The 16,105-nt window shown below is 35.0% G+C and overlaps 1 protein-coding gene across 1 annotated transcript in view; it reads left to right on the top strand.

Annotated features, from left to right (window-relative positions):
* The window catches only part of LOC147911945 (uncharacterized), a 64,704-nt gene extending 54,848 nt beyond the window's left edge, over positions 1–9,856 (top strand). Inside the window, exons 2-3 of the mRNA XM_087426442.1 lie at positions 9,081–9,154; positions 9,672–9,856. Of these exons, the coding sequence (XP_087282568.1) occupies positions 9,081–9,154; positions 9,672–9,856 (259 nt within the window). The remainder of the gene's footprint in view (positions 1–9,080; positions 9,155–9,671) is intronic.
* Positions 9,857–16,105: the final 6,249 nt, after the last annotated feature.

The raw sequence follows: 16,105 nt of genomic DNA on the forward strand, positions 1-16,105 counted from the left end.
TCCATTGATCTGTGTGTCTGTTTTTGTACCAGTACCATGCTGTTTTGATTACTATTGCTTTGTAGTATGTTTTGAAGTCAGGGATTGTGATGCTTCCTGCTTTGTTCTTTTTCTTTAGGATTTCTTTAGCTATTCGGGGTCTTTTGTTGCCCCATATAAATTTTAGTATTCTTTTTTCTATTTCTGTGAAGAATGTCATTGGGATTCTGATTGGGATTGCATTGAATCTGTAGATTGCTTTAGGTAATATAGACATTTTAACTATGTTTATTCTTCCAATCCACGTGCATGGGATATCTTTCCATTTCTTTATGTCATCATGGATTTCTTTCAATAATGTCTCGTAGTTCTCATTGTATAGGTCCTTCACCTCCTTGGTAAGATTTATTCCTAGGTATTTTATTCTTTTTGATGCAATTGTAAATGGTATTATCTTTTTGAGCTCTTTTTCTGTTAGTTCATTATAAGCATATAGAAATGCAACTGATTTTTGTAGATTGATTTTGTACCCTGCATCTTTGCTGTAGTTGTTGATTGTTTCTAATAGTTTTCCAACAGATTCTTTAGGGTTTTCTATATATACAATCATGTCATCTGCAAATAGTGAGAGTTTCACTTCTTCATTACCTATTTGGATTCCTTTTATTCCTTTTTCTTGCCTAATTGCTCTGGCCAAAACCTCCAGTACTATGTTGAACAGGAGTGGTGAGAGTGGGCAGCCCTGCCTCGTTCCTGTTCTCAGAGGGAAGGCTTTCAGTCTTTCCCCGTTGAGTATGATGTTGGCTGTGGGTTTGTCATATATGGCCTTTATTATGTTGAGGTACTTTCCTTCTATTCCCATTTTACTGAGAGTTTTTATCATAAATGGATGTTGTATCTTGTCAAATGCCTTCTCTGCGTCTATTGAGATGATCATGTGGTTTTTTTTCTTTGTTTTGTTGATGTGAGGTATCACGTTGATTGATTTGCGGATGTTGAACCATCCCTGTGTCCCTGGTATAAATCCCACTTGATCATGGTGTATGATCTTTTTAATGTATTGTTGTATTTGGTTTGCCAATATTTTGTTGAGGATTTTTGCATCAATGTTCATCAGCGATATTGGCCTGTAATTTTCTTTCTTTGTATTGTCTTTGTCTGGTTTTGGTATCAGGGTGATGTTGGCATTGTAGAATGATTTAGGAAGCATTCCATCTTCCTCTATTTTTTGGAATAGTTTGGGAAGGATGGGTATTAAATCTTCTTTGAATGTTTGGTAAAATTCACTGGAGAAGCCATCTGGTCCTGGACTTTTATTTTTTGGGAGGTTTTTGATTACTATTTCAATCTCTTTACTTGTTATTGGTCTATTCAGATTCTCCATTTCTTCTTGGTTCAATTTTGGGAGGTTGTATAAGTCTAAGAATTTATCCATTTCTTCTAGATTGTCCAATTTGTTGGCATATAATTTCTCATAGTATTCTCTTATAATCCTCTGTATTTCCATGGTATCCGTTGTAATTTCTCCTCTTTCATTTCTAATTTTATTTACTTGAGCCTTTTCTCTTTTTTCTTAGTAAGCCTGGCTAAGGGTTTGTCGATTTTGTTCATCTTCTCGAAGAACCAACTCTTTGTTTCATTAATCCTTTCTACTGTTTTTGGTCTCAATTTCATTTATTTCTGCTCTGATTTTTATTATTTCTCTCCTTCTGCTGGCTTTGGGCTTTGTTTGTTCTTCTTTTTCTAGTTCTGTTAGGTGTAATTTAAGGTTGCCTATTAGGGCTTTTTCTTGTTTGTTAAGGTGGGCTTGTATCGCTATGAGTTTCCCTCTCAGGACCGCTTTTGCTGCATCCCATATGGTTTGATATGGCATGTTATCATTTTCGTTTGTTTCCAGATAGTTTTTGATTTCTCCTTTAATTTCATCAATGATCCATTGGTTGTTCAGTAGCATGTTGTTTAATCTCCACATTTTTGTCACTTTCCCAGTTTTTTTTTCATGGTTTATTTCCAGTTTCATAGCCTTATGGTCTGAAAATATGCTTGTTATTATTTCAATCTTCTTAACTTTATTGAGGCTTGCTTTGTTTCCCAACATATGGTCTATCCTTGAGAATGATCCATGCGCGCTTGAGAAGAATGTGTAGTCAGCTGTTTTTGGATGGAGTGCTCTGTATATGTCTACTCGGTCCATCTCGTCCAGTTTTTCATTTATGTCTACTATTTCTTTATTAACTTTTTGTCTGGATGATCTATCCATTGCTGTAAGTGGGGTGTTAAGATCCCCTACTATTATTGTGTTGTTGTTGATTTCTCCTTTTAGGTTTGTTAATAGTTGCTTTATGTACATTGGTGCTCCTATGTTGGGTGCATATATATTTATAAGTGATATGTCTTCTTGATGGAGTGTCCCTTTTATCAATATATATTTCCCTTCTTTGTCTTTCTTAACCTGTTTTATCTTGAAGTCTACTTTGTCTGATATGAGTATGGCAACACCTGCTTTCTTTTGTTTGCCATTAGCTTGGAGTATTGTCTTCCATCCTTTCACTCTGAGCCTGTGCTTGTCTTTAGTGCAAAGATGTGTTTCCTGAAGGCAGCATATTGTTGGGTCTTGCTTTTTAATCCATCCTGCCACTTTGTATCTTTTGATTGGAGAGTTCAATCCATTTACATTTAGGGTAATTATTGATATATGAGGGCTTAATGTTGCTGTTTTGTCACTTATTTTCTGGTTCTTTTGCATTTCCTTTGTTTCTTGTCCCATTTGTTTTGGACTGCCAATTCAGTTTTGTTGTTCTGTCTTATGACTTCTAGTTTTCTCTTTGTTTATCATATGTGGTTTTGCTTTGATTATTTGTTTAGTGGTTACCTTGAGGTTTGGGCAAAAAATCTTGTGTATGAGATAGTCCATTATCTGATGGCCTCCTATTTCCTTATATTAAGTCAATTCAGTCACTTTCCTCTTCCCCTTCTAAGTTGTTCTTGTTATACCTTATTCTATCTTGTGTTGTGGCTGTGTGTTTACAGTGATGAGGTTAAATTTATTTTTGGTGAATTTCTTCCTTTGATCTTTGAATTTAGTATTTAAGTGGTTGCTAACCTATTCCGGTAAAGATCTACTATTTTTCTGAGTTTGTCTACCTACTTTTCTCCTTCCTCCAAGCTTTGTGTTCCCTTTCTCTTCTTTTTCAGGCCTGAGGGCCTTCTTGAGTATTTCTTGTAGTGGGGGTCTCGTGGCCATGAACTCCCTTAGCTTTTGTTTATCTGGGAGAGTTACTATTTCTCCATCATATTTGAAGGATATTTTTGCTGGATAGAGTATTCTTGGCTGAAAGTTTTTGTCTTTCAGTATTTTGAATATATCATTCCAGTCTCTTCTAACCTGTAAAGTTTCTGTTGAGAAATCCGCTGAGAGCCTGATGGGAGTTCCTTTGTAATGCTATTTTTGTTTTTGTCTAGCTGCCCTTAATATTGTTTCTTTGTCGTTGACCCTGGCTAGCCTTACCACTAGGTGTCGTGGTGAAGGCCTTTGTCTGTGAATATATATAGGTGTCCTGTTGGCTTCGCTTACTGCTCCTTCCCCAGATTTGGGAAATTCTCAGCTATTATTTCCTTGAATAGGCTCTCTGTTCCTCTTTCCCTCTCCTCTCCCTCAGGAATACCTATAATTCTTATGTTACATTTTCTAATAGAGTCAGATATTTCTCGGAGTCTTTCTTCATTTCTTTTTAGTCTTAGTTCTCTCTCCTCTTTCATCTGGAGTATATCTGTATTTCTATCCTCTAAAGTACTAATTCTTTCCTCCATATTGTCAGCTCTGTTCTTTAAAGATTCCAGATTCTCCTTTATCTCCTCCATTGTGTTCTTCATCTCCATCAGCACTGATTGGTTTTTCTTTATGATTTCAATCTCTTTTGTGAAGAAACTCCTAATCTCATTGAATTGTTTGTCTGTGTTGTCTCATATTTCGTTGAGTGTTTTTATGATACCTATTTTGAAATCTCTGTCATTTAGTTTATGGATTTCTATGTCTTCGGGGTTGATTTCTGGGTGCTTGTCATTTTGTTTCTGGTCTGGTGATTTCATATATTTTTGCATTGTGGTTCCTGTGTTGGTTTTGTTTTTCCTCATCCTGGAACTCTCTGGTTGCAATTTCGACCTGCCGCCACTGTCTGGTGGTAAAGGGCTGTGTAGTCTAAGCCCCCTGTGCTCTGCCCCGGTTTTTCTGCTGCGATCCGCAGTTTTGTTTTTTTTTTCCCCTGCTGTGATCCACGGGTCCAGTCGTTTGATCAGGTCTGCCGCAGATCCCTTGGTCTGGTCTGTCGCGGATCACTTGGTCTGGTCTGCCGTGGATTGCTAGGTCTGGTCTGGCCGGTTGAGCAGCAGAGTCCGGTTTGCGGGGAGGGGGGAGCTCTCTCTTTTGCCCTCTGGGTCCCTGACGTGGGAGGCTTCTCATTTGCCCCTCTTTATCCGCTCTCTGGGGTGCTCAGATGTTGATGGTAGCCCTGTGGCTCCTCTGAGTCCTCTGTGCGGGAGTTTCCCACTGGCTGAGAGAGTCCGAAGAGCTGCGGTTTCCCTGCCGAGGGCCGCCCCTCCCCCCTCTCTGGGAGCCGCGCTGACCGGGATAGCTGATCTGATGGGGAGGGAGAGGAGTTCTCCTTACCTCTCCCCACTTCCTCCGGGGGCCCGGCACGTTCCGCTCTCAGATGTGCGGCAGTGTGGATCCCTCCGCTCTAGCTTTTCACTGTCTGGGATTCCATTGTTGGTCTGTGACTGTTGCTTTTGTTGTATCTTGTCGGGGGAAGAGTTCACGGGAAAGCTCACTCCGCCATGATGCTGAAATATTTGTTGTTTTTACTTTAAAATAAACCAACAATTTATTCACAGAGACAAATGAATACTGTGTGACTTCACTTTCTATCAGTTTGCCTTATTTTATACTCAACTTGGGTGGACCACTAATAAAGGTAATGCAGATTAGTTCACGTTATCCATATTTCCAAGTCTGCCACAGAAACTTGCAACAAAAGTTAACATTTCGAGCTAACCTTATATGAGTGGAGGTTCCAGAGCCATTCTTCAGGGGTGATGGCCTTTGGGCTAATTACAGAGGTCGTTCCATTTCCCTCTCTCCCCAGTGGTACTATACAGATAAAAGTAAATTTATATTAACATCAAGAACAACCTTGCAGGGAAATTAGGTCAGCAACAAGCATCCTAATGGGTTTGTATAGAAATGGAAAAAGACAGTCCTGTGAAACACGCTTTGATTTGTAGTAAGCTTGGTGGTAGGTATGGTAACTAATTGTGTGTACAAATCTTACATCTTATTAAATGCCACCAGCAGGAATCACTTTCTCTCCCACTAATCCCCTTCCCTAAGTTATTGCTCAACAAACAGCAACAAGAAGGGTCCCAAATTGTAGAATTTGGGCACGTTTGCTCTGATTTGCCATATCATAGGTACATCTCTCAAAAAACAATAGATAAATTTTTATTATCTCTTCCTAAAAGGAGGACAATAAAACCTCAAAGTTGTCATCAGTTGGTAAGATATCTAATTAGGTTGATTTTTTAAAGAATATTGTCAGTTTAATTTATTGATTCTTTTAGATCCTAAGACTTAGATGATTTCATTAAATACGCAGTCCAAGGACTATACTGAATAAAGGTAGATTTTTCTTTCTAAGACTTTCCGCTTTAGTACAATATTTATGATACAAGGTAAAACTCATAATCACATACCAACTCGTTATTCCCAATCTTTCTTTGACACAGATGTCTTTAGAAAATTGCTTTGAAATGAATGGACTCAATTTTCTGATAGTTACTAAACGTGAAGCCTTTTGAGAAATATCACTGTTGCCATGTTTTAGAAACTTGCATCTCAGGGCAATGGTCAGGAAATAATTTAATTTTAATTATGAGTCATACTGAGATTTGGAAGAAAGTTCAGACCTTCGAGTAGGCACCAGTAACTAAAATTCAGGAAAAGAATAACTACAGGCAAATAACCTGAGAGCAAGCTGAGCTCTCTATCTTGTCTGATATAACATTAGCTAGACACCTTGCAGAATGCAGCATAAATAATATAAAAGTACAATGCATTCCTGGCATAAACACCAGTTGAACATGGTATATAATTTTTTTAATATAGTACAGTTCTGGACTCTGCTAATGTTTTATTTAAAATTTTTGCATCAATATTTATAAGAGATATTGGTCCAATAAATTTTTGCGGGACCAGTGTTATACTTACCTCATAAGATTAATTTGGAAATTTTCCTTCGTTTTAAATGCCTGTCTCGTTAGGACTATCTGGTCCCTAAAAGTTTGATAAAATTGTTCTTTGAAATCATCTGAGCCAGGTGCTTTTATGAGGAGTGGTTTCTTGATAACTTTTTCTATTTCAAATATGGAAATTGGTGTGTTTAAGCTTTCTGTCTCTACTGGGTAAATTTTTATAAACTATATTTTCCTAAGAAATTGTCCACTTAATCTACATTTTTTCAAATTTACTTGCAAAGACGTGTACAAAGTAGATTCTTACAATATTTTTTCTCTGTAGCAATAGTTCTCTCTTGTTATTCCTTATTTGAATACTTTTTTCCCCTTTTGATTAAATTAGCTAGTGATTTGGCTAATTTTTGGATTTTTTCAAAGACAGGATTTTGATTTATTAATTTAATCTACTATTTTCCTGTTCTCTACCTCACTAATTTCTAATTTAATCTTTAATATTTCCTTCGTTTTCTTTTGGTTTGCTTTGTTTTTTTTTTCTTACTTTTTTGAGTGGACAATTTTATTTATTTTCATTCATTTATTTTTATTGATGTAGATGTTTAGTATTATAAATTTTCTTCTGATCATTGCTTTAAACATATCTCATAGATTCTGATATGTAGTGCCTTTCTTACCATTATTTTTAAAAATATTCTGTAATTTTTTGTGTGTTTACTTTTACACCAAGATATAATAGAAAGCATTCAAATTTACAGGTGAAGAGGTTCTTTTGTTTTGTTTTGTTTGTGGCTGATGTTTTAATTTCTTCTTTTATTGCACTGTGATCATATAGCATAGTTTGGAATATTTGTACTTTATGAAACCAACTGATCTCTTTGAAGTGTGCCCTAATATATCATCAATTCTTGAAAAAGTTCCATGTTTGCTTAAGAAGAAGTTATATTTTCTATTATCAGAGTATTATGGTCAGTATATCTTACTGCCTTTTCTGTTTGGATATTTATATATTTATGGTCCACTTTACCTGTTTTGTATTGAGCGGTGTGTTCAAGTTCCCTATTAATTGTGCATTTCTATTTATTTTTCCTTGCAATTCCTATAGTTCTTGCTCTATATAGGTGATTATTATATTATTTGGTACATGGATATTCGTAACTATTGTATCTTCAATTTGCATTGTGGCTTTTAGTATTATAAAGAATCTCTGTTTCCTGTATTGCTTTTGGACCTGAATTCTAATTTGGTAAAAGGATTATAGCTTTCTATTTTATTTTTTCCATTTCAATGGTAAAATTCTCTTCATCCCTTTATATTTAGACTTTTGGAATTCCTGCATTTTTGATATTTATTTGCAAAATAGAGTTAGGTGTGCTTTATGTGCCAATTTGAAAATGTTTTTCTTTGACAAGTAAATTTAGTCTATTCACATTTATTGATATGACTGACATCTTTCAACTCTGCCTATTAATTTATGCTATAATTTTCTTTCATTTTGTTATAGTTGTTTTGTTCTCTTTTTCGTTGATCTTTTCTGCTTTTTTATTTCTTTTTTTATTTGGGAAATTTGTACTTTTAGTGTTTACATTCGTATTTATATCTTTCATAGTGACCCCATTTTGTAATAAATATTGTTTTTTTTCTGTTTTTCCTAGATAAGTCTAGCTAGAATTATATCTATTTCACTAATCTTTTCCAAAAACAGCTTTTGCTTTGATGATCCTATCTGTTTAGTTTTTCTATTTCATTAATTTCTACTCTTAAGTCTATCATTTCATTCCTTCTGCTCTTTGCATTTATTCTATTGTTTCCATTTTCATGAGTCAAAGAAAACATATATTTCTAAACTTTATAGTTCTCTAATCAATGATTTTAAGGCTATATAAGCAAATTTAATCTCTGATAGCCACCAGTTATTGCACATATTTAGGTATATCTAAGACAGAGGTCTTGATTATCATTATTGACAGTCATTTCTAACTATAATGACGGGTAAAACAACTATGTCAGCAAGAAAATAGGTGAAGCCAAGGTACCTTTAACTAATTTTAGAATTTAAATTCTGAATTAACCAGGAATACAGTTTCAAGATGATGTAAAATATAGTTGACCAATGCTCTTTAAAAAACAAAAAAACTTCTTCCTAAATGAATTATTTTATTCCTTGTTGGAAATAATTGTTTTCACACTAATGATATTTTTATGTGACACAGGAGTCATTGCTGAAACGAATATTATCTTGCCATGTTTTTACTGGAAAATCAAAGAGAAAAAATGAAGAAGTTATCTAACTAATTCAGGCAAAAGCAAATCAATAGCTCACTGTTTTTAGTGAAATGCTTGGCTACATTTCTGTAGTGTGTATTGGTTGCATGCATTTCCCCCCAAAATCATTTTGACAGTTGTCTCAAATCTCCACTTGGTATGGCCAGTGGACATTTCAAATCTCAGATGCAAAATAAAAGGGGGCTGGCCCAGTGGTGCAGTGGTTAAGTGCATGTGCTCCACTGTGGCGGCCCTGGGTTCGGATCCCTGGCGCACACCAATGCACCGCTTGTCAAGCCATGTTGTGGAGGCATCCTGTATAAAGTAGAGGAAGACGGGCACAGATGATAGCACAGGGCCAGTCTTCCTCAGCAAAAAGAGGACGAGTGACATTGGATGTCAGCTCAGGGCTGATCTTCCTCACAAGAATAAATAAATAAATAAATAAATAAATAAATAAAAGACTTGAAAAAGACAGCTATTTCAAATCCAGGAGCTATCATTTCCAGATCTAGGCCTATGAATACCTCATAACCAACTAGGTCGAATGTTCCCTTCTAGATACCCTTCTTTCTTTCATTTTGCTAGCGTAGAACCAAAGTATTTTTGTTCCTGCGGCATAAGAACTTTCACGTCAATCACTTGGCCAAAATTCCCGAGGATGAAGGTAAGAATTATGTTATTCTTATTCAACTTGGACACTGAAGTGAATAGTATAAGTTACCTGGCACTTATTCAACATGGTAACAAGGTCATCTATAAATAGAACATTCTGGTCATCCTTGTGGAGGAATAAAGAGAAATGCAACATTATTAATAATTGTGTAAGAATTCCTGGGTCTTAAGTTGAGGTTTTATGTAAAACTTTTTAGAAAATATCAGTAACCCAATTTTAAAACATTCCTGCTTATGCTTGCTTTATGCAAATGTTTTATAGGTTACTCTATACAACATCTCTGTAAGTTAGTCCAATAATGCTATCCTAATGCTGCTGACCAAAAATTGAGTTATAGGCTGAGTATTTAATTAGCCCATCAAAATTCTGGACAGCTCTGAAATTAGAATTCCTTCTTCTGAAATTAGAATTCTTTGAATTTATATTATATATCTGTCTTAGTCGGCTTGGACTGCTATAACAAAATATCATAGACAAAGCGGCTTAAAGAACAATTTATTTCTCACAGTTCTGAAGGCTGGGAAATCCAAGATCAAGGTGCTGGCAGATTCAGTGTCTGGTGAAGGCCCATTTCCTGTGTTGCAGATAACTGCCTTCTTGCTGTGTCCTCACATGGCCTTTCCTCAAGTGAGTACTTGTGGAAAGAGAGATCTCTCTCTTCCTCTTCTTATAAAGGCACTAATCCCATCATGAGGACACCACTCTCATGATCTAATCTAACCCAAGTGCCTCCCAAATTCCCTGCCTCCAAATGCCAACACATTGGGGGTTAGGGCTTCAACATATGAATTTTGGGAGTATACAAGCATTCAGTACATAACAATGTATATAAATGCTGGTTTTGAGCAAAATATTTTCTATTGTTCTTGGGTTTCCATGAAAGGAGGGGAGGCCATAGAACTGTGATTATGATATTTCTGAGAAAATTGAGCTAGGAAAGGAGCTCTTTGCCCTTTTTTTTTGTATGAAGGTATGGAATGTAAATGACACCATGACACGGAATTGTTACCTTCCATAGAGCTGAATGGAGCAGACAGATGCCAGTATCTCTACTCAGGAAGATTTATCCGTGCTTGCAAGCAGACACTAAATCTCAGCTAAATATGGACATATGATTTCATCCAAGTCAGGCAAATTGTCCATCTGAATAAGTAATTTTATTCTATTAATCTGAATCTACAGAAGATCACCGGATCTTGGAAAGTGCTTTTAAAGAAATTCTTCTCAATAATATAGAAAAGGTGATTAGGAGCATGTTAAATCATTTAATTTTGTTTAGATTTTCTTCCTGATGTGGGACATGCAGAAAACTCAACTGTATATTTAATACCAAAGTTTTGTACCAGAGAAGGAGATACTTCTGCTGCATTCAAGATGGAATTACAGGGATTCTATTTACTCTACCACCTGAAACAACACAAAAGCCAGAAAAAATAAATGAAGAAGTGCATTTCAAAACACTGGAACAACAGGCAATAAAGGATAGTGATCCTTGAGAGATGGAAAACAAACAAAGTGAACCCTAAGTTTCCCTCAGTTTACTACCTTAAGAGAGTTCCCAGGCCATGGTAAAGAGAGGAGAAACTGAGATAGAGCCTGGCAGACTCTGAGTTTTAGAGATGAACCCAAATGTCTAGAGTTGTAGAGACAGGTAAAGCTCACAAGACAAAATACAAAAGAAGAGAGAAATGGGCACAAAGAAAACTTCATAGATCTGCAGAGGGCCAACCTTAGTTATTCAGCAGAGTACTGATGAACACGTGTGTGATGAAACTACCCAAGACTGGTGAAGGACCCTCCAAAAGAATTAGAGAGAACAGTACCTGGTGTTCACACAGGCCCGAGAACAGTGCCGGTTACCATCAGTCAGACTGGAAAACTTATAATTCATGGAACATTAGGCAAGGTACTCAGGAAGATCTTGACTCAGTGGTAGAGAATAATCAGCGTTAGGCTGATCACTGCTCTGGAGTTGCATTATAAATCATAAAAACAAGACACAAAAGATCAAATTGTTTCCAAGTAATATTCTTTTCAAGCGCACATAGAACATTTGTCAAGATAAACCATTTTCTAGGCCATAAAACAAATCTCAATAAATTTAAAATGTTTCAATTCATATAAAGCATATTCTCTGACCACAAGGGAATTAAATTAGAAATCAATATCAGAGTGATCTCTGGAATAACCCCAAGTATTTGGAAACAAAATTACACACTTCTAAAGAACCCATGGTTCAAAGAAGACATCAAAAGAGAAATTAAAAAGTATACGGAATCAAATGAAAATGAAAACAAAATATATACAAATTTGTTGGATGCCACTAAAGCAGCACAGAGGAGGAAATTTATAGTACTGTATGCTCATATTAGAAGAACATAACATTGTCAAATCTGCGACTTCAGCTTCCACTTTAAAATATTAGAAAAAAAGCAAAAAACTCAACATAAATAGAAGAAAGGAAATATAAAGATTAGAGCAGAAATCAATACACTAGAAAACAGAAAAGCAATAGAGAAAATCAATGAAATCAAAAGATATTTTTTAGATGAATAAAATCAATAAGACTCTAGTCAGCCTGTTCAGGCAAAAGGTATGAAAACACAAATTACCAATATCAGAAATGAGAGAGGTTAGATCACTATATAATCTACAAATTTTAAAAGAATGATAAGAGAATATTATGAACAAATTTATGCCTATAATTTTTCAATGTAGATGAAATGGAAAAATTCCTCACGAGACACAAACTAGTAAAGTTCACTCAAGAAGAAAACTATAACCCAAATAGCTCTATATTTATTAAAGAAATTGAATTTGTGGTTCAAAACCTTACTACAAACAAAATTTAAGGCCCAGATGGCTTCACTAGTTAATTCTATCAAATATATAATGAAGAAACAAAACCAATCATACACAAACTCTTTCAGAATATTAAGAGGAGGGCATACTTCCAAACTTATTGTATGTTCCTAGTGTTACTGTGATACCAAAACCAGACAAAGACATTGCAGGAAAAACAAAAACGTATCTACAAAAAACAACAGACCAATACTCTCCATAAACATAGATGTAAAAATTTTAAATAACATTTTAGCAAACAGAATTCAACAATATTTAAAAATGATAGTACATTATGATCAAGTTAGGCTTATCGCAAGAATGCAAGGTTGGTTTAATATTTGAAAATTAATCAATAGATTCACCATATTAACAAGATAAAAATATAAAAGACATATAGATAGACACAGTAAAAGCATTTAACAAGATCTAATGTCCATTCCTGTTAAAACTCTCAGAAAATTAGGAATAGAAAGAACCTTCAAATTGATAAAGGGCATTTATGAAAAACCTACAGTTAACATCATACTTAATAGTGAAATAATGACTACTTTTCCCTTACTATCATGAAAAAGACAGAATATCTTCTATCACCATTCTATTTAAAACTACATTGAAGGTTCTAGGCTGTGCATTCAGACAAGAAAAAGAAATAAATGTACACATACTGAAAAAGAAGAACTAAAACTATATTCACAGAAAATATGACCATACATGTAGGAAATCCAATGGAATCTACAAAAAAAGCTACTAGAACTAATAAGTCAATTTAGCAAGTTTGCAGAATACAAGATCAATATATATGAATCAATTGTGTTTCTATACACTAACAATGAATAATTGGAATTTGAAATTTTAAGAATAATATCATCTATAATGGCATAAAATATTAAATACTTAGGAATAAATCTATCAAATGTTGTGCAAGGCCTATACACTGAAAACTACAAAATGTTGCTGAGATAAATTAAAACAGACTTAATAAATGGACAGATATAGCTTATTTATATATTGAAAGACTCAATATTAATATTTCAAGCCTCCCCAAATTAGTCTATAGATTCAATGTGATCCCTATCAAAATCCCAGGGAATTATTTTGTAGAAATTTACACGGTGATCCTAAAATTCATATGTAAATGCAAAGGATTTAGAATAGACAAAGCCACTTTGAAAAAAAAATTTAGAGGGCTAACACTACCTTGTTTCAAGGTTTATTATAAAGCCACAGTAGTCAAGATGATGTGGGATTGGTGTCAAGATAAACAACTAGATAAGTGGAATAGAATAGTGAATTTGTAAATAGACCAACATGTGTTTAGACAATAGCCAATCCTCCTCCTTTTTTTTTTTCCCCTTTTTCTCTCCAAAGCCCCAGTAGATAGTTATATGTCATAGTTGCACATCCTTCTAGTTGCTGTATGTGGGACGCCGTCTCAGCATGGCCGGACAAGCAGTGCATCAGTGTGCACCCGGATCCGAACCCGGGCCACCAGTAGCAGAGCATGTGCACCCAACCACTAAGCCATGGAGCCGGCCCTGGACAACTATTTTTTGGTGAGGAAGATTGGCCCTGAGCTAACATCTATTGCCAATCTTCCTCTTTTTGCTTGAGGAAGACTGTCACTGAGCTAACATCTGTGCCAATATTCCTCTATTTTGTATGTGGGACGCTGCCACAGCATGGCTTGATGAGCCGTTTGTAGGTCCGCACCTGAGATCCAAACCCACAAACCCTGGGCCGCTGAAGCAGATCATGCTAACTTAACCACTACGCCCCCAGGCCAGCCCCTGGGCAACTAATTTTTGAAAAAGATACAAAGGTAATTCAGTAGAGAAAAGGTACTCTTTTAAATAAATGGTGTTGGAAAAATAGGATAAGCTAATAGTATATGCTAAGCAAGAACTTCTATCCATACTTCACACCATGTTCAAAAATTAATCCTGAATGGATCATAGACCTAAATGTAAAACCTAAAACTATAAAACTTCTAGAAGAAACATTGGAGAAAATCTTTGTGACCTTGGGTTAGGCAAAGATTTCTTAAATATGATATCAAAAGCATGACCTATAAAAGAAATAACTGATAAATTGAACTTCATCAAAATTAACATCTTTTACTTTGAGAAAGAAACTGTTAAGAGAATGAAAAGGCATATGACAGACTGGGAGAAAATGTATTCAAGGTATATATCTATTAAAGAATTTGAATCCAAAATATATGCTCAAAACACCATAATAAGAAAACAAGGAATCCAATTAAAAATGAGCAAGTGCGAGGGAATTTTTAGGGTAACTGTACTATACTGTACTGTGGCAGTTGATATATGACTCTAGGTTTTGTCAAACCCCATAGAAATGTACAACACAAAGAGTGAACATTACTAAATGTGAATATAAAAATATCCACCGGGATGTGTTTTGACTGGTTATTATAAGGCTAAAAACAAAAAGAACTGTATATAAATACTGTACTCTAGTTGGTAAATGTGTTTCACACAGGAGTGTGCTATTTTGAAGCTATGTTGCATGTAAACTAGGGTTAAACAAATAAGTAAATTAATTATAGATAATTAAAGCTAGGTTTCTCACTGTCAGGGAAGCTACAAATAGGCAAAGGGAGATGGCCAGAATGAATCTTGGGGTTCTAGATTAGAGTTGGAGATACCAGTATGAACTTATATTTTTATATTCACATATATATTGAAATACAGAAATAATTATATATGTTTGTGTATACTTGGGCCAGTATACATGCATATATTTTCTAGCTCTGTCTACTAAAAAGGCCTAGTAGCAACAACACCCCCGTAATGAGCATACCCAGTATCCAGATCTTGGTTTCTAAATAACATTCTCGAATGAAAGAAACCAAGGCATACTTAGAGAAATTGATGATACTAGGGCTGGGGCAGGAAAAAAACAAGATAAGCTTGAACCTCATCTTGTGTCAGAAAGTAAGGGAGTACTCACACAACAAACAAACAAACAAAAGCACATCAAAGGGACACAAGGGCCAACCTGAAAGATCCCCTAATGGCTAAATCTGGAACAATTGAGCAACAAAATAAATAACATAGTATTGGATTATAACCCAAAGAATAAAACAAATATACATGACTTCAATGATATAAATTAATGATAGAATAAAGTAAATAAATGGAAGAGAAGAGACAAATTTTCCTTAATGAAGAATTCCAAATAATAAGTGTAGAAGAAATGAGGCAAATAGAAAATCATCATTAACATAACAGTAAAAATTGCTGCAAGGAAGAGCCAGTAAAGAAGGCTAAAGTTAGCGAGTAAATCTTTGAAGAGAAATAAAATAATCAAATAGCTTCAAATATCTCTCCCATAACATTTATTATTTATTAATTATTTTTATATTACATATATAAATTGTATAAAGTTAATTATATTTATTAATTACTGTGGTGGTTTTAACATATGGCCACACATTCTTAGATACGCCTCCCTGCATGATACGGAGCTTACTTCCTCTCACCTTGAGTGTGGGCTGGACCTAGTAACTTGCTTCTAATTAATAGAGTATGAAAAGGGGAAAAGAGTTAACTTTACAAAAGAGGAAACTTGCAAACATCACCTTAACCATGTGGTCTAGGTTAACATTACCAGTGATTACTCATATTGATATCACATGCTCTTGATATGATTTGATGAGAAGAGCACTTCATACCTCTAGCATTATTTCCCAAAATCCATAACCCTAATCTATTCATGAGAAAATATCAGACAAACCAAAATCAAGGAACATTCTACAAAATATATGACTTGTTCTCTTCAAAAGTGCCATGGTAGTGAAAAACCAGAAAAAATTGAGAAACAGCTACTGATTGGAGGAGACTAAGGAGGTACGCCAACTAAGTGTGACGAGGTATCTTGGATTGGATTCTGGAAAAGCAAAAGGGCATTAGTGGGAGAATTAGTGAAATCTTAATAAAGTCAGAAGTTTGGTTAGTAGTACTGTATTAATGTTAAATTTTTAGTTTTGATAAATGTGTTATGGTTATATAAGATGTTAACATTAGGGAAAGCCAAGTGAAGGGTATACAGGAACTCTCCGTACTCTCTTTACAACTC

Source organism: Ceratotherium simum, chromosome X (genome assembly GCF_057802395.1).
Source record: "Ceratotherium simum simum isolate JZ-2026a chromosome X, ASM5780239v1, whole genome shotgun sequence".
Lineage (NCBI taxonomy): Eukaryota > Metazoa > Chordata > Mammalia > Perissodactyla > Rhinocerotidae > Ceratotherium > Ceratotherium simum.